Raw genomic sequence first — 18,976 nt, 5'->3', positions numbered from 1 at the left:
TATATTCTATAAAGGACGATGCAATACATTTATTTGAATGTTTTCATTTTTAACCACACAGGACAGGTTCATTTACATTTTAAAGCTGTGCAAACAATTTATACATAGAGAGAAATGTCACATAATTCACATTCAAAGAAGGTTTGTATTCGCATCTCTTGTTGCCATCAGCAGTCTCCACCACCAGTTTAAAGATCATTTCAACAGCACAAAGAAAAGCATAAGGAACAAGTAGTGGACAAATAAAGCCTAGTCCAGCTATAGTTTGAGTAATGAGTAAACTCTTACTGTTCGTCCCAAATCCGATGGCTAACCCTTACCCTAAAAGTGAGCGGTTGTGTATCTCCTACCTTGAGCCATGTCTAGAAGCTTGATCTTCACATGTTCTGTTCTTCTGCAGCGATGGGAATCGTTGGTGAGCTTACTGCTCTTGGGGCCCCCTCTGTATGAGTACACAAATACAGATCATCACATATTTTGATGTAGTTATGAATAGTTATTAATATAGTTCTTTATAATTATTATTAATGTAGTTATTAATATTTAGCATTAATATAGTTCAGTTTATATTGTATGAACTGCCTACATATTATTAGATATTTTTCTTAAAAGCAAGATTCTGTGCTATGTGTGTGTGTCTGTGTGTGTGTGTGTGTGTGTGCGTGTGTGTGTGTGCGTGTGTGTGTGTGTGTGTGTTTTGGAAAGAATAAGAGTGTGTTTTTGTGTGTGTGTGTGTGTGTGTGTCTTATGGGAGGGTGTATAAGTGTTATAGGGTTTGTGTGTGTCCCAAAAACACATTGTGTTGCAACTTACGTCAACGTTACTATTGCTCACTGATGATTTGAATTGTCTTGCCACACCATTCCACTATTGAAACTATCATATGCTGTGGCGGTTGAGGACACATTTTACTAAGGGGCCAAGGAGGGGCCAGTGTTTAACCAGAGGGGTACAAAAAAAGGCAAAAAAAATGATATTTAAAGATTATAAACTTTATTTTACCTTAAAATCATCAAATATTTAATTTGTACAAGAGTTTATAACTTCGCCAGTCTGTATTTTTCTGTCAAACTATCTTAAATTAATGGAGCTCATGCCCTTAATCATCAAAATCATTTAAACATTTGTACCATAAAAAATGAAAAATAAAAAATACACTACAGGGTACAAAATACAGTGTGTAAATGGGAAAAAAGAAGTCTCCAGGGTGCAACTAAGTACAAAACAATGTGCCATTTCCTATTTATTTTATCAGTTTCATTGCGGAGAAACTTTGTTCCCAAGCGGCTTTGCTTACAGCAGGCATCTCCAAACGGCGGACCGCGGTCCGGGTCCACTTCATGACCAATTTAAATAATGCGTTGTTTTTTTTTTCTTTGTTTTTTTAAATGTTTTTTTAGTATTTCACTATACAAAGCATGATTATGCTAATAAAGACATTTCTCACTGAAATATATATTGAAAGGCAGAATAGTCCGTAGTACAGCATAAAAACAGCAAAAAGTAATGATCTTCACAGAGCGAAGATCATGCACTCACCAAACTCCCCCCCTCCCTCCGTCTGTCACGGCATGTGCGTAATAGCGTCACTCAAAATATAGCCAATCAAATCGTTTGTTTACCGGAAGAGCGATTTGGAATGAGAAAATGGCTTGCTCGAAAATTAGGAAAGTTGACCACGAAAACAGACATTTTAAAGATGAATGGACTGACCAATACATGTGAATCCTCCCGCACGGCAGTACTAAACCTTTGTTGTGTCTTTTATGTGTTGAAACTGTGGCGCTGATAAAAAGCGGGAATATTAAGCGGCATTACGAATCCAAACACAGGTCCTTCGAGGAAAAGTATCCCCAGAAGTCAGAAGTAAGAGCACGGAAAATATCCGAGCTCAGAGCTCAGTATGAGAGGTCTACGCGAGTCTCCACACACTCATTTACAGGCCAGCAACGTGCAAATTAATGCTCACTTAAGATTGCATGGATTTTGGGACCACATAAAAAAACTTTCAGTGACGCGACTGTTGTGAAGGAGTGCTGGAACGCCGCTGCCGAGACATTACTTGAAGGTAAACAAAGGGATGAATTGTGTGAAAAAATAAAGCAAATCCCAATGTCAGCTGCAACGACAACCAGAAAATCCGAAATGTTATCAGATGACGCACTGTCACAGCTTGATGCGGCTGTTCAGAGTTCCCCATGCATATCCTTAGCCATTGATGAGTCTTCAGATGTAACGGATAATGCCCAGCTTTTGGTTTGTGTGCGATTTTTTTATCAAGACAAGAAAGAGATCTGTGAGGACCTGTTGGGTCTAACACCATTTGAGGCACACACAAGACAAGAAGATATTTATGAGGCTATTAAGGAGATGCTGTCAAAGAGGGGGATTGATCTAAAAAAACAATAGAATAGAATAGAAACCAATGCACAGCCACCATTGAATGTTGTACGTCCTGGCACTTGTACATTGCACTTATTCAAGGTACTTAATTGTGTAGCATCTACAGTAGCTGCTATCGCTGCTTTACACGGGGAATGGGTTAGCCTAGCGATTGTAATACTTGCACTTGGTTCTATGAACGTCTTTATTGTACCGACAGCGATATATTGTTTCACTTCTTATGACAAATGTACTAATTGTAACAAATGCACTTATTGTAAGTCGCTTTGGATAAAAGCGTCTGCTAAATGCCCTAAACGTAAATGTAAATGTAAAAAGGTTGTCTCAGTCACTACAGATGGGGTACCTGTTCTGCTTACTTGAAATGTAGGCCTAGTGTACCTGTTTTGCTTACTTGAAATGTAGGCCTAGTACACCTGTTTTGCTTACTTGAAATGAAGGCCTAATGCTCTTTTTGTGTTTCTTTGAAATGCAGGCCTGGTGTACCTGTTTTGCTTACTTGAAATGTAGGCCTAATGCCCTTTGTGTTTATTTAAAGTGTAGGCCTAGTGTACCTGTTCTGCTTACTTGACATGTAGGCCTTATGCACTTTTTATGTTTACTTGAAATGCAGGCCTAATGTACCTGTTTTCTTTACTTGAAATGTTAATATGCGTTACTTTGTCTTACTTTTTTTTCATGGTTAAAAGTAAGCTATTTGGAAATTGAAAATAAATACATCTGAATTTATAAGGAAATATGTCGTGTTGATTGTATTTGACAAAAGTAGGCTATTAGGACGTGGAAGGTTAGAGGTTCGGACCTTTCTTGGAAGGAATTTTTAGTAACTGGACCTTGTTCAATTTTAGTTGAACCCCTTGCTTACAGTAAGGGTTCTACTGTTCTTTCCTCATATCATGATAGCTGCTATTAGAAGAAAAAAAACGTAGGGGCATGCATTAGATTTCGTTGCATAACCATCCCTCCCTCATTAACATGGGCAGGTAGCCTTCTGCTCTTTACTCAAATGCATTTGTTATCCCAATGCAGCAGCCAAAACGGATGAAAATATGTTGTTAACATCACAACATTGTGTGGCTTGGACCTAGCAAGGACACTGACATTTGTATACTCGCTTCTGCTTCGATGAGTTTGCTTAGATATGATTAATTTTCTAAATATATCAAGACCAAACATTTAAAAACTTAATTTCATCATCAGTGTGAGGAACTAAAGTAACACGGTTATGTGCAAGAACAACAAGTCAAAATGAAATCGTTTTGCTTAGCTTCATCTCTTGCAACAGCAGAAATCGTTGCTCCTTTCTTCAAGAGTAGTCGTTGAGCTCTCATTTACCGAGCAGCAGCACGTTGTTTGGGTGCGCCGCTCTAATTTACCCGTCTAAATAAGTAAAATCAGAATTGTTTTATTTCGTCAGCACGGGGGGGCCAAGGACATGGGGGCACTGGCCCCCGTAGGCCCCATTGTAGAACCACCATTGATCACATGATGTGTCTTTTGTCCAAATCTATGTTAATGTTTGTAGATGGAAGAAAAAAATAATAAAGATGAATAAATATTAATTACATTAATGCTAATAAACAACCAGACACAATACAGATACACAAACACACGTGTACACATTCTCACTCAGAAGCTATACAGCTAACTGGACAAACAGCGATCCAGTCCAAATGATATAATCTTTACACAAGGAGCGGAGAACAGCAGAGTAATGTTAGAAATTATACACATAAATAGAAATCATAATGAGAACATTAATAAATAAGACCTTTATTTTTAAACACTTTTGACTGCAAGAAGAGATGATGAATCAACATAACATGTTTCACAAACATTGCAAAGTCATCCGGGCTGGATGAATTTGGCAAATGCTGGTCAAAAACCACAACACGTTCACACCTGTTGGTACACTTAGAGCACTACCACACACACGCACACACACACACACACACACACACACACACACACACACACACACACACACACACACAAACATATATCTATACATATGGTATATTTTAATTGGCTGCTGATATTTGGATGTGTTTAATCTGGTTTCTCAGCAATCAACAACTACATTGTCCAGGGTGGTGACCAAATCATCCTGCGCTACGTGACCGTGTGATACTGACTGTTGCGCCATCTTCCTGCAGGGTCCTGAATTACACTGAGTGCTGCTCAACACTCCTTAAAGATGAACTGAACTGAAATTTGAAGTTTAGTTGATATAACAGATGTATTGTCAGCCTTCTCATTGGTACAATAACTAAAAAGGGCTGAACTTGCTAAAAGGGATTAAATTGTACGGTGAAAGGGGTGAAAGTGTTACAGGGCGCCGCCATGTTGGATTTCAACAATCAGCTACGTCACTGGCATGGTAACCTACTCCTACTCTGTGGCTCTAGCAGCCATAGCAGGTAATGAGTCAGGCTCTGAGGCTCGCTGAAATGGCTACGGAAAAGCAAACAACCAGGTCTACAGGAGGATCATCCTATTGCATTGCCGCTGGCTGCAGTAATGAATTATATAGGGCCAAGCCAGATGGGTTAATCATACATTTCCACAGGCTACCTTTGAATAGGAAACCAGCCCTTAATACATGGCTGGCAGCCTTAAAACTGACCTCCGATGTCAATCAGCCCCTGTCATGTCAATCTCCAAAAGCTAGCACTCCGACCATAAAGTGTATAAACTATTACTCCGACGATATCACAGATCTATGTTTCCAAGCTGCTAATTAAACCACGGCGGGTCTGTAAACAGAAGTTCCACCGATTTTTTTGTGAAACCATGTCTTTAATAACCATGTTATTAGGCAGATAATAAACCATGTTCTTTAATAGGTCCATGGTCCCAGGGTGGTTTCAAATAAAACCGGACCTATGCGGTTCCGTGTTAGGATTCGTGTGGACGCCTGAAGCGAGCGCCGTTAGAGTTGCGTTGAAAGTTACAGGGGTTTTTTTTGTATTATTTTTGTAGCATTAAATACAGCCCCTTGGTCAATTAAATTACTAAAATTTAATTACTTAAAAAGTATTTCTACTCAATCTAAAAGGTTAAACAACTACTATCTCCTCCTCGACATGAATGTTTTTATACAGCACGCAGGCTGGATGTGCGCAGGCTTGATGCGCTCCACTTATTTTTGTGGAGACCAACCAGCGTCTTGAATATGTAGGTACTACAACGTTTGTACAGCTCGTTGCGTTTCCGCAATGAGTCCGTCTTTACGGAGATATTCCTGAAACGCATCAAAGGATATCGGAGGGGGAATGATCGTTTTCGCCTTGTTACTTGGTTGCTATTAATGGGGCGCTCCAGTGTCTCCGCTCGGACGTCCCTTAGAGAGAGCATGGCCACTTCCAAAACCTCTCTCTCGCCGCACAGCATCCGAAATGCCCTATGCATGGTAAGGCAGCCTAATCCCACCATTAGATGGTCAAGATTGACCGGGACCTCTCGGCAGCAGACCGATTCAACGGTACTGCCCATGCTCCGGCAGCACCCACACGCACACCAGCCACACCCACACGATCCGAAGGTGGAGCTGGAGCCTGAAATTGATCCCTCTCCACCGGGTGGTAGTCGGACACTACAGGAATGTCCCTCACAGGCTCAAACGCGTACCCAGCCATATTAAAATCGCTATTTTCCGCCGTGGAGTGTAGAAGACTTTCGCGTGTCTGCAGCAACGACCAAGTCCTACCATGCCAGTGACGTCATCGGCGCTCTAATACTAAAAGACGGATTTTCTTTTGTTGCTAAAAAAAGCTATGTATTGATTTTTTTAAGAATTTCTTTTGTGTATTTTTTTTTTATAATGGTCATAACTAACACGTTATTGATGTTGATTATTTCAGTTCAGTTCATCTATAAACATGATCATCATTTAGTCTGAAAATATCAAAAGTAACAAATATGTTGAATTCAACATATATAGAAATGATTTAGAAATAATACATATAATAGAATAAAGAATTGCAATTATCTCATTCGCATCATTCCACTGTTTTTGCACAGAATCACTCACAGTAACCAGCCCACACTGCCTGCCATCCTGTCTCTTTTTATTCTAAGTACACAAATACAGATCATCATGAATATTTATATAATTATGAATAGTTATTTATATTGTTTGTTGTTTTATGGGAGGGTGTGTGTGTGTTATAGGGGTTGCAACTAACTTCAAATTTACTATTGCTCACTGCTGCTTTGAAAGGTCTTGGCACACCATTCCACTATAGAAACGATCATATGATATGTCTTATGTCCTTCTATGTGAATGTTTGTAGGTAGTGAATAAAGAAAGTGGCAGAAAGAGAATAAGCAGTATGCAAGAGTCCTCACCAATACTTACCCTTCATGCAGCAGTTGTCCAATCAACTCGGAGTTCAGCATCACACACCAATCAGAGTAATTTAAGAGACCACCCCATGGAAACATATATTGACATGACATCTTCCCATTAAAAGTGGAGCGGCCGAAAAAAAGGCTACAAAAATACAGAAAAAATATTAAAGAGAAAGAAATAATGATTACATTAAAAAAAAGACAAAAAACAGGCAAATAGACGGACTGATAGACCGACAAAAGTTAAATAAACACGCATACAAACATTCTCACTCAGAAGCTACACAGCTAACTGGACAAACAGCGACCCAGTTAAAAAGACATAATATTTACACATGAAGGATGGGAGAACGGAGTTATGTTCTTCATTCTATCATTTTGAGAACATCAGTGAATAAGACCTTGATGTTTATAATATGGTAAACCTCTTGACCCTGGGTTTTATTTAATTGAATTGTTCAGCGTTAGGATGCAGACCCAAAGACAGGTTGAGGTTTAAACACTTTTGACTGCAAGAAAAGATGAAGAAACAGCGTAGGATATTTCACACACATAGCAAAGTCATCCGGACTGGATGACTTTCCAAGGTGTGGACCAAGAAAGATGTATATCTATGTAATGGTTTTGTAATAATTACTTAATATGCCGAGTTACTGGGCATATTGCAAAGTACCCTGGACCATTGCCTAGTAACTAGTCTGGGGTTGGTTATCCTCTTGCTCTCACAACGTCTTCCCTGAGGTTGACTATAAAAGCAGGGGCACCAAGAGCAGTAACCTCACCAACGACTCCCATCGCTGCAGAAGAACACAAACAAGGAAAATCAACCTTCTAGACATGGCTGCAGGTAGGAGATACACAACCTCTCACTTTTAGGGTAAGGGTTAGCCATCGGGGTTTGGACAAACATTAAGAGTTTACTCATTACTCAACTATAGCTAGACTAGGTTTTATACATTCAATACTTGTTCCTTATGCTTTTCCTTGTGCTGTTGAAGTGAGCTTTAAACTGGTGGTGGTGTCTGCTGATGAAAACAAGACAGCTGAATACAAACCTAGTTCGCACTGCCACCAGAAACTCGGTTGGGCTTTGAAAGAATTTCAAGATTCAGTCTCAAACTTCAGGTAGGTTGTGTAGTCAAAATGTGTTAGCCCCTTTCATGTCCTCAATCCTCATTCATCAATCATCTGGTGCATGGAAACGAAGCAAGTCCTGCATCCCATTGTACTTCCTCTACATAATCTGAAAGATTTTACAATTCTTTCTGATTTGTAAAAGATTTTTATAATTCTTTATTTCATAAATCCAGATGGTCATTATGAATCAAACTAATTTACCTGTTGTTTATTTCTGTGTCCTCATTACAGTTTCAAAATGGAAGGCAAATTTGGATTGCCACCCTATTTGACCCAAGTGACTTTTGGTAATAACACTATTACCAAAACTGACAACAGCTTCTGGCAAATTCTGGTGAAAAACCACAACATGCTAACACCTGTTGGTAAGCTGAGAGCACTACGACAGACAGACACACACACACACACACACACACACACACACACACACACACACACACACACACACACACACACACACACACACACACACACACACACACACCTTTAAACATATATATGTCCGTTTGGTAAGTTTTTATTGGCTGCTGACATTTACATTTCTTTCATCTGGTTTCTCAGCACTCTTCAACTACAATGTCCAGGACAGTGATGAGATCATCCTGCGCTACATGACCGTGTGATCCTGACTGTGGCGTCATCTCCCTGCAGGGTCCTGAATTACACTGAGTGCCTCTCGCTCCTTAAACATGAAGATTATTTAGTCTGAAAATGTCAAATGTAACAAATATGTTGAATTGAACATAGATAGAAATGAATTAGAAGTGAAACATATAATGGAATAAAGGATTGCAATTATCTCATTTGTATCATTCCACTGTTTTTGTACACACTCACTCACAGTAACCAGCCCACACTGCCTGCCATCCTGTCTCTTTTCATTCTAAGTACACAAATACAGATTATCACGTATATTTATATAGTTATGAATAGTTATTAATATTGTTCTCTATTGTTATTATTAATGTCTTACTACTATAATAGCAGGCCTGTCGCACCAGTTACTGAAGTTAGTTTATTTATATATACATCGTTATTATTATATAGTTTATATATAGAGAGAAATGTCACATAATGCGCATTCAAAGAAGGTTTGTATTCGCATCTCTTGTTGCCATCAGCAGTCTCCACCACCAGTTTAAAGATCACTTCAACAGTACAAAGAAAAGCATAAGGAACAAGTAGTGGACAAATAAAGCCTAGTCCAGCTATAGTTTGAGTAATGAGTAAACTCTTAATGTTCGTCCCAAATCCGATGGCTAACCCTTACCCTAAAAGTGAGAGGTTGTGTATCTCCTACCTTGAGCCATGTCTAGAAGCTTGATCTTCACATGTTCTGTTCTTCTGCAGCGATGGGAATCGTTGGTGAGCTTACTGCTCTTGGGGCCCCCAATGTATAAGTACACAAATACAGATCATCACATATTTTTATGTAGTTATGAATAGTTATTAATATAGTTCTTTATAGTTATTATTAATATAGTAATTAATTTTTAACATTAATATTGTTCAGTTTATATTGTATAAACTGCCTACATATTAATTGTTTTTTTTCTTAAAAGCATGATTCTGTGTCTATGTCTTGTGTGTGTGTGTGTGTGTGTGTGTGTGTGTGTGTGTGTGTGTGTGTGTGTGTGTGTGTTAGAAAGAATAAGAGTGTATTTGTTTGTGTGTGTGTGTGTGTGTGTTATGGGAGGGTGTGTGTGTGTGTGTTATAGGGTTAGTGTGTGTCCCACAAACACATTGTGTTGCTTCTTACTTCAACGTTACTATTGCTCACTTCTGCTTTGAAAGGTCTTGCCACACCATTCCACTATTGAAACTATCATATGCAGTGGCAGTTTAACCAGAGGGGCACAAAAAAAAGGCAAAAAATGACATTTAAAAATTATAAACTTTGTTTTACTCTAGAATCATCAAACATTTCATTTGTACAAGAGTTTATAACTTCACCAGTCTGTATTTTTCTGTCAAACTATCTTAAATTGATGGAGCTTTTGCCCTAAATCATCAAAATCATGTAAACATTTGTTTAGTACAAGCGTGCAAGAGAGGTAGGGCCATAAAAAATGAAAAATAAAAAATACAGTACAGGGTACAAAATACGGTGAGTGAATGTGAAAAGAAATCTCCAGGGTACAACCAAGTGCAAAACAATAGGCCATTTCTTATTTATTTTATCAGTTTCAGTGTTGATAAACTGTGTTCCTGTAACCAATAAACAGAATTTACTCGGGTTGTGATAGCAGTTTACTATCGATCCAGTTTTATTTAACATTTGCTGAACTGAAATGCATCTTACTTGATCAAAATGTAGGTCAGGAACAACATAAAACAGTAAACCTTAAATCACATGGAAATGTGATTATATTTTTGGTAACCCATGAAAACAAAATGGATACCGAACGGTCTTCTTATAGAACATAGAACAAATCTTGAAGTGTCCTTATATTGTCTTTAGCAACAAAAAAAATAACAAAATAAAGTAAAGTAAGGTGCTGGCCAGCAAAACAATATTATAGAGCTCTATATGTGTGTGGTTATTGAATTGGTTTTGCCTGCAATCCTTGGCGACGTTCAGAAGATGGCGACGGCTCCTCACGAGCCACTGGGAAAAGCAACTCAGGAAACAGCAGCCGTCTCTTTCATCAATGTTCATTAACTCGGCGGAGTTCCCTTCTTATGGCCTTCTTGTGTATACACTTTGCCGACGGGCTTCCGGCTTATTATCAAAAGCAAACCGAGTACTTTGTATGGTATATATTACACTTAAAATACTTTTAACAAGTTAAACTCCGGAAAAAAACAGCAGGAGAATTACAGCTTGACCACACGTTGCTTGCAGGCATTGAAAAAAAAAATCTACCCGCGAAAACTTAGTCTCCAAGGTAACAATAACACACACCGTAAAACAGCAGTCGTAAAGCTGCCGCAACATAAAGTGGTCGTAACCCTTAAAGAGACACACACCAAAAACAGTGATAATACAGAAAAGCATTAGCTGACTGAAAATATATCTGGGTTACATCCTCCCCCACTTAAAATGTGACGTCCCCGTCACTACCTACGGCTAGAGACTGAACTAACCCTGCAATTTGCTGCTGCAAGGACAATAAGAAACCATAAAACAGTGTCTGCTGTGTAGGGGGACTTAAGGTGTCATGTTTACAATGGGCTTTGCGATCAACTTGGTAGTCACTAAGATAAGCTGGTGGTACCCTTGTTCTCTGAGGCCTAGCCTGGGACGGGCCTGGACTAATTACAGTCTCAGTGTCTGACAAATCATGCTGATCTGACATGAATTCAGGGGCATCAGGATTTAGGGGATTTTGAGAGGTACCCTGTTCAGGGGTTTCAAGGCTCGTGTTCTGAGTTTCCAAGTCTTGATCCACTTCCATTGAAGACAGATCATCCTCAATATCTCCCTCATCAGTCACCTCAGGAACTTGAGTCGGGATTGCCTGCACAACAGTACTCACAGGATCCGCTTCTAAGGTTGCAGGTAAGAACCCACAGGGAAGAAGCATATCTCGATGCAAAACCCGCTCTCTGCCCTCACCATTATCGGGCCTGACAACATACACAGGGATACTCTCATCCGGCTGTTTGGCAACAACGTAAACAGTGGATTCCCATTTGTCAGAGATTTTGTGCTTCTTTCTGAGACTCAGATTCCTCACAAGGACTCGATCCCCTACCTCTAAAGGCAAGGCGGTCACCTTAGCATCCCAGCGCCTTTTGTTCAACAACTGCCGTTTTTCAGCATTTCTTGACGCTAGCTCATATGCGTGTCTGAGTCTTTTCTTTAGGTCTCGCACATATTGTGTGTGCGTTTTGGGGTTGTGACCCTGAGGGCTGATGCCAAAACAGAGGTCAATGGGGAGACGCGGCTCTCTGCCAAACATGAGTAGGAAAGGGGCTTCGCCAGTCACATCATTCCGTGTACAATTATATGCATGTACAAGGGGCTTGACATATTTCCTCCATTCCTCCTTCTTTTTATCCTCCAACGTTCCCAAGAGGTCGAGCAGAGTCCTGTTGAATCGTTCTACCGGATTCCCTCTCGGGTGGTAGGGTGTTGTGCGAGACTTGGCGATTCCAGCATGCTTACAAAGTTCTGCTACAACTTCTGACTCAAAACAGGCTCCTTGATCACTATGCAGCCTGCGTGGAAAACCATAGTGACAAATGAAGTTTTCCCATAACACTGTGGCAACAGTCTTGGCTGTCTGGTCTCTAGTCGTATATGCCTGTGCATATTTTGTAAAGTGATCAGTTATGACCAGTATGTTTCTAGTGTCTCTTGAGTCAGGTTCAATTGTCAGAAAATCCATACAGACTAACTCAAGGGGACCACTGACTTTGATGTTAACTAGTTTGGATGCCTTTTGCACCTTAGATTTTCGTCTGACACATCTTTCACAGCTTTTGCACTTTGTCTCAATGTATTTCGCCATTTTCGGCCAGTAGAACCTTGCTCTAGCTAGTTCCAAAGTTATTTCGATACCCATGTGGCCTGTCTCATCATGAATACCTTGGAAGGCTCGTTCTCTGTGACTACTGGGTATGACAAGTTGATGAAACGCTTCACCTCTTTGGTTGAGAACCTTGCGGCATAACACTCCATCCTTCAAGAGTAGTTTTGATCTCTCACGTAAGAGTTGAGCAACCTCTGGCTCCACAGACGTTTTATCAAATTCCTCAGTGTCAGGCTGCTCTTCCAGTATACAAATAACTTGTGCCAATGCTGCGTCTTCCCTCTGCAACTGATGCCAGTCCTCCATAGACATTTCTGGCAGAGCTGATTGTCCTGGCCCAGGGACTGGATCTTCCAGATCATCAGGGACCGCACTTTCATGACACAAGAGAGTTTCCACTGCAGGTATGACACTATCCGGATCCTGATTGTCTTGTGAAACTGCATGAACATTGACACCGTGGCGCATACAAAGAGTGCTCACTGTCTCCCCATCCAAAACCTGGAACTCCTCAAGTGAGAGGCTAGCGCGATCTAGCATACCGGAGATTCTCTGGTCCATCTCTCGAGACTCATCATCGTCTTCAGATGGTTCATGAGGCCTCCTCGAGAGCCCATCAGCATCGATATTCAGCACACCAGATTTGTAATGGATGTCAAAGTTGAACAATGATAGAGAAGCAAGCCATCTGTGGCTCGCGGCATCTAACTTTGCACTTGTCAACACGTATGTCAGAGGATTATTATCCGTTAGCACTTTGAAGTTAGCCCCGTACAAATAGTCATGAAACTTTTCACTGACCGCCCATTTAAGGGCGAGAAATTCTAACTTATGCACGGGGTAGTTTTTCTCACTTTTAGAGAGACCACGACTGGCGTATGCCACCACTCGGGTTTGGCCATCTTGGACCTGATACAGGGCTGCACCTAAACCGGTCATACTGGCGTCAGTGTGGAGCACATATGGGAGCTGCCAGTTGGAAAACGCAAGCACAGGGGCAGATGTTAATTTCTCAATGATGAGCTCAAATGCTGCTTGGCAATCAGCGGTCCATAATGCACCAAGTGGATGTGACTGTTTTCTTGGCCAGGAGTTAGGGCCTTTGTGCCTGGGCGCTAGATCTCCTTTCAACAAATCATTTAGTGGCCTAACAACCCTGGCATAGTCTCTCACAAATCTTCGGTAATACCCTGTGAAACCTAAAAATGACCGAAGCTCTTTGGCTGTTTGAGGCCGGGGCCATTCTTTTACAGCAGCAACTTTGTCAGGATCGGGTTGGATTCCCTCAGCAGATATCACATGCCCTAGGTATTTCACAGAGGTCTGGAAGAATTTGCATTTGGAAGGGGACAGTTTGAGGCCAAAATCAGAGACGCGTTTGAGAACCTTCATTAATCTCTCCTCATGTTCCTCCAAAGAGCTAGAGAATATTATGAGATCATCAAGGAAAGCAACAACCTCTTGGAGGTTGATACCTTGCATCACCTTCTCCATGGTTCGCTGGAAGGTTGCTGGAGCGTTGGTCAGGCCTTGGGGCATTCTCCGAAATTGCCATGTTCCAAAGGGTGTTGTGAATGCTGTCTTTGGCCGATCAGAGGGTTCAACCTCCATCTGATAGTACCCACTCTTTAGATCAAGTACAGTGAACCATTTTGAGCCTGACAGCAGGGAGAATGTCTCCTCTATACGGGGTAATAGGTAGGCATCTTTTTTAGTCAAGTTGTTCAGTCTGCGGTAATCCACCACCATTCGCAGATCTCCGTTCTTTTTCCGGACAAGAACAATTGGAGAGGCGTAGGGGCTATGTGATTCCTCTATGATGCCTATGGCCAAAAGGTCTTGGAGATGCCTTTTTAAGTCATTGAAGTCGGCAGGTGAGACACGTCGAGTTCGCTCTTTGAATGGTACATGAGGGTCAAGCTCTATGCGATGAGTGACTCCTGCAATGTTACCAACATCTAGATCATGTCTAGAAAACGCATCTGGCACTTCTTTGTTTATTCTAGCCTGTATGTGCTCCCTTAGTTCTGGTGCTATGGGGCTGTCGCTGAAATCAGGATAGAAGATTTCAGCTGCTGAATTGATCTTTTCATTTTGTGACACCGACAGAGCATGTGTCTGTGGAAGGGCAACATCTGACTGTTTGTTCTGGTCAAAGTGTGAAACGGGCACTGCCCAGTCAATGGGAGAGCACTCAGCAATGACTGTTTTTGGGTATAAGGTGATGTCACGCTGAGAAATATTTCTGACAGCAAGCTTAAATTTATTGTGGGATTGAGGCTTTACATCCACTATCTGGTCATAGACGATCAGGCCTCCTGGCGTGGGTATTTCCTCCGTACCACCCACAAGAGCTTGGAACTCACATTCACCAGGTTTATTGTGACAGATGCCCCTTAAAGTACAAAGCTCGCCACGCTTCAAGCGTATGGGTACTTTGCTGCTGAGCCTTACACGCAGAACTTTGGCGTCTTTTGTTTGGGAGTCAGTCCGGTTGTCACACTCTCTAAAGCCATTAGCCAGCTGGCCTGGATGGAAGGGTTTCTGGGAACTTAGTTCCGCCTTGCCTAATGCAGTCTTGAATCATTGGACGCAGGACATTAGTACCTACAAGCAAAGAATGCTTGTCATTGTATGACTGATCTGGGCTTACTAAAGCTAGGATGTGAAAACATTGGTTTGTGCCACATTTATCTTTAGGGAACTGCACATCCACTTCAACATAGCCCAAATATGGAACCTTTTGTCCCGCTGCACCTTCAATGTTTAGGGCATCTTTAATAGAGAATAACTGTCGGTGGGAAAGGTAACGGGAATAAAATGACTGGGATATGATTGTTACTTGAGACCCTGTGTCAATTATGCAATTGCATTGGACTCCATCTAACCATGCTTCACTATCACAAGGCTCTCCAACAAGTCCTGCTGGAATCTGAATAGTTGCTGATGCATTTGGGGGTTCATGCATGCACTGGCTCAAAACAGGGGAACTAGTTTGACACTGAGCTCCTGCTTGTCCCACAGCAGGAGCCCTTAACTGTTTAAAGACAGATTTGGCTGGGGGCTTGTCTGTTGGTAGCTTAGTGGATGTTGGGTTTGTCTAGTTTGGTGTCTCTCACAAAGTTTCTTCTGCACAAGCACAGCATTAGTTTGGTTTGTGCATTGCGGCATCATATGTGACTCCTCTCCACAATTGTAACAAAACCTGCCTGCTTTAATGAGATTCTCTGTGGGCACGGCTTGGAGTGGTGGAGCTGTGTTGCTGCCTTTTGCTTTCGGTGAGAACTTTCGTCCTGCTTTATCATATCTGGGGGAATTGGCATTTTGAGTAGTGACACTTTGCTTTAGCTCAGCCTCTAACAGTCTGATTCTCTCCTCAAGCTGCTCCCTAGTGTTAGCATCGCACACCGCTAGGACTTTGTTGCTAGGGGGCTCAGACTCATCAGTAGTTAGGTGTGTCTTAGTATGAACTTTGGTTGTGCTCCCAGCAGTATGTCGCTTTTTCCTCATTTCCTTTAGCTGACTTTCTTTCTCATAATTTCTTATTTTGAACAGCAACTCTGAGAAAGTGGGCGTGCTCTGGGAGGGTTCATTGAGTTGTTCTTTTAGGTGCAATGTGGTTATCATACTGTCTTCCCAGCAGCCTCTTAGGAACTGCTTTAAAAGTTGAGAATCACCATTTTGTTTAGCCACACCTTTATTTTCAACTACTTCCTGTAACAGAGTTTGGAGTCGACGCAGGTAGTCGGATGCTTTCTCCCCACTGTCCTGATGGGTCTCTAAGAACTGAATATACAGCTCCTCACCTCCTGTAACGTTACAATAAGCCTTGTCTAGTTCATGGAGATAGTCACTTGGTGGGGCTTGGGCTCCAATAGAGAAAGCCACATTTAAAGCAGGGGTATGAAGGCTATCAAGAAGCATACGTCGCTGCTGTGCCTCTGACAGGCTGGAGTCATTTATTACTTGCTTAGCTCTAAGCCGCCACACTTTGTAATCCACCTCTGTGGAAGGTTTAGGAGAATTTCCGGAGAATGGACGCAGTTCTCTTGCAGGTTGAATGAACACCAGGGAGTCGTGTTTTACAATATGTTCCACGATTACTCTCTGAACATCTGCAGGGAGGGGGTCAACAAGCAGAGTGTCATTAGGGGCCTGTCTTGGACTGGACGAATAGCTATCAGCACTGAAGACAACCGGTCTTGGATTAGGGGTAGACTGTGCTTTAAATGCCGGGGCTTTAAGAGCAGATGCTGGGGTAGACGTTACTGGGCCCTTGTCACTATCCCCTTTTCCAGAAATATGATTCACTGCTACTTGATTCAAAGTAATGGGGCTCATGTTGTATGTTAGAGCTAACTCATTTACCTGCTCTCTGAAATTGACTGTCATGTCATTAATAGCACGAGCAAGAGGCACTACATCATCTGTGGGTGGCTCACTGACTGACTTAGGTGGACAGTATTCATCTATCTGCATAACCTCCCAATATGAGTCATCAGCTGGATGCTCGCGGTCTAGAAGCATTGGAGTTAAAGACTCGCTAAACTGACACAGAATGGTATTGGGAAGGCTGTCAATGTGATGCACTCCAACAACATCATCTAGTAATGCAAAAACCCTTTTTACATCTTCCAGTTTAACCTTAGCTGGGACACCCTTAAGCATAACTGTGCGCTCTGGGTCAAAACCATACATGTCACAAAACTCCATTTTGTTTTCTCAATTAAGCCAACCTTACAATTTTCAGATGATTATACTTTAAAGAGTTTTTATATTTAAGATCAAGTAGACACACTTCAGTCCCTGTTCGGGCGCCAATTTTCGTCTGTAACCAATAAACAGAATTTACTCGGGTTGTGATAGCAGTTTACTATCGATCCAGTTTTATTTAACATTTGCTGAACTGAAATGCATCTTACTTGATCAAAATGTAGGTCAGGAACAACATAAAACAGTAAACCTTAAATCACATGGAAATGTGATTATATTTTTGGTAACCCATGAAAACAAAATGGATACCGAACGGTCTTCTTATAGAACATAGAACAAATCTTGAAGTGTCCTTATATTGTCTTTAGCAACAAAAAAAATAACAAAATAAAGTAAAGTAAGGTGCTGGCCAGCAAAACAATATTATAGAGCTCTATATGTGTGTGGTTATTGAATTGGTTTTGCCTTCAATCCTTGGCGACGTTCAGAAGATGGCGACGGCTCCTCACGAGCCACTGGGAAAAGCAACTCAGGAAACAGCAGCCGTCTCTTTCATCAATGTTCATTAACTCGGCGGAGTTCCCTTCTTATGGCCTTCTTGTGTATACACTTTGCCGACGGGCTTCCGGCTTATTATCAAAAGCAGACCGAGTACTTTGTATGGTATATATTACACTTAAAATACTTTTAACAAGTTAAACTCCGGAAAAAAACAGCAGGAGAATTACAGCTTGACCACACGTTGCTTGCAGGCATTGAAAAAAAAAATCTACCCGCGAAAACTTAGTCTCCAAGGTAACAATAACACACACCGTAAAACAGCAGTCGTAAAGCTGCCGCAACATAAAGTGGTCGTAACCCTTAAAGAGACACACACCAAAAACAGTGATAATACAGAAAAGCATTAGCTGACTGAAAATATATCTGGGTTACATTCCCAAGAGGCTGTGCTTACAGGAAGGGTTACTGCAATCTTGCACGGTCTAAAGAGCTCAAAGAACACGTCCCTGTTCTACCGTTCATTCCTCATTTCATGATAGCTGCTATAAGAAGAAAAAAAACTTAGGGGCATTCATTAGATTTCGTTGAATAACCATCGCTCCCTACTTAACACGGGCAGATAGCCTTCTTCTCTTTACTCAAATGAATTTGGAATCGCAATGCAGAAGCCAAAACGGATGAAAATATGTGGTTAACATCACAACATTGTGTAGCCTAGACCTAGCAAGGATATTGACATCTGGATACTCGCTTCCTCTTCGATGAGTTTCCTTAGATATGATTAAGTTTCTAAATATATTGAGACCAGATATTTACAAACTGAATTTCATCATCAGTGTGAGGAACTAAAGTAGCACGGTTATGTGCAAAACAACAAGTGACTTATAAAATGAAATCGTATTGCTTAACTTCGACTCTTGCAACAGGAGAAATCGTTGCTCCTTTCTGCAAGAGAATTCGTTGAGCTCTCATTTACCGAGCAGCAGCAGCACGGTGTTGGGGTTAGAGTTGGCTCGGTCGCGAAGGAATCAGTTCGAATGAACGAATCTTTAAGACGAACAAAACGAACTTCGAAACGAATCTTTTCATTCTAAGTACACAAATACAGATCATCATGAATATTTATATAATTATGAATAGTTATTTATATTGTTCTTCATAGTCATTATTAATTTAGTAATTAATAGCTAGCATTAATATAGTTCAGTTTATATTCTATAAACTGCCTGCATATTATTTGATTCTATTCTTAAAAGCAAGATTCTGTGTTTATGTCTTATGCCTGTGTGCGTGTGTGTGTGTGTGTGTGTCTGTGTCTGGTGTTTGTGTGTGTGTCTGTCCGTGCGTGTTTTAGAAAGAATAATGTTTTATGGGAGGGTGTGTGTGTGTTA

The 18,976-nt window shown here is 41.1% G+C and overlaps 1 protein-coding gene across 1 annotated transcript; it reads left to right on the top strand.

The window, feature by feature from the left end:
• Window positions 1-7,551: 7,551 nt before the first annotated feature.
• Window positions 7,552-8,656, top strand: LOC307084498 (uncharacterized protein). Its single transcript, XM_079748903.1, has 4 exons — window positions 7,552-7,603; window positions 7,755-7,881; window positions 8,125-8,258; window positions 8,455-8,656. Exons 1-4 carry the CDS (start codon window positions 7,594-7,596, stop codon window positions 8,514-8,516), a joined length of 333 nt encoding a protein of 110 aa, XP_079605029.1. The 5' UTR covers window positions 7,552-7,593; the 3' UTR covers window positions 8,517-8,656.
• The last annotated feature ends 10,320 nt before the right edge of the window (window positions 8,657-18,976 follow it).

Source organism: Pollachius pollachius, assembly GCF_949987615.1.
Source record: "Pollachius pollachius genome assembly, chromosome: 13".
NCBI lineage: Eukaryota > Metazoa > Chordata > Actinopteri > Gadiformes > Gadidae > Pollachius > Pollachius pollachius.
This window is presented reverse-complemented; position numbering and strand designations above follow the sequence as displayed.

Coding starts and splice junctions, on each gene's coding strand:
- LOC307084498 (XM_079748903.1), top strand. Junction 7,882..8,124: donor GATTCAGTCTCAAACTTCAG/GTAGGTTGTGTA, acceptor TCCTCATTACAG/TTTCAAAATGGAAGGCAAAT. Junction 8,259..8,454: donor CAACATGCTAACACCTGTTG/GTAAGCTGAGAG, acceptor CTGGTTTCTCAG/CACTCTTCAACTACAATGTC.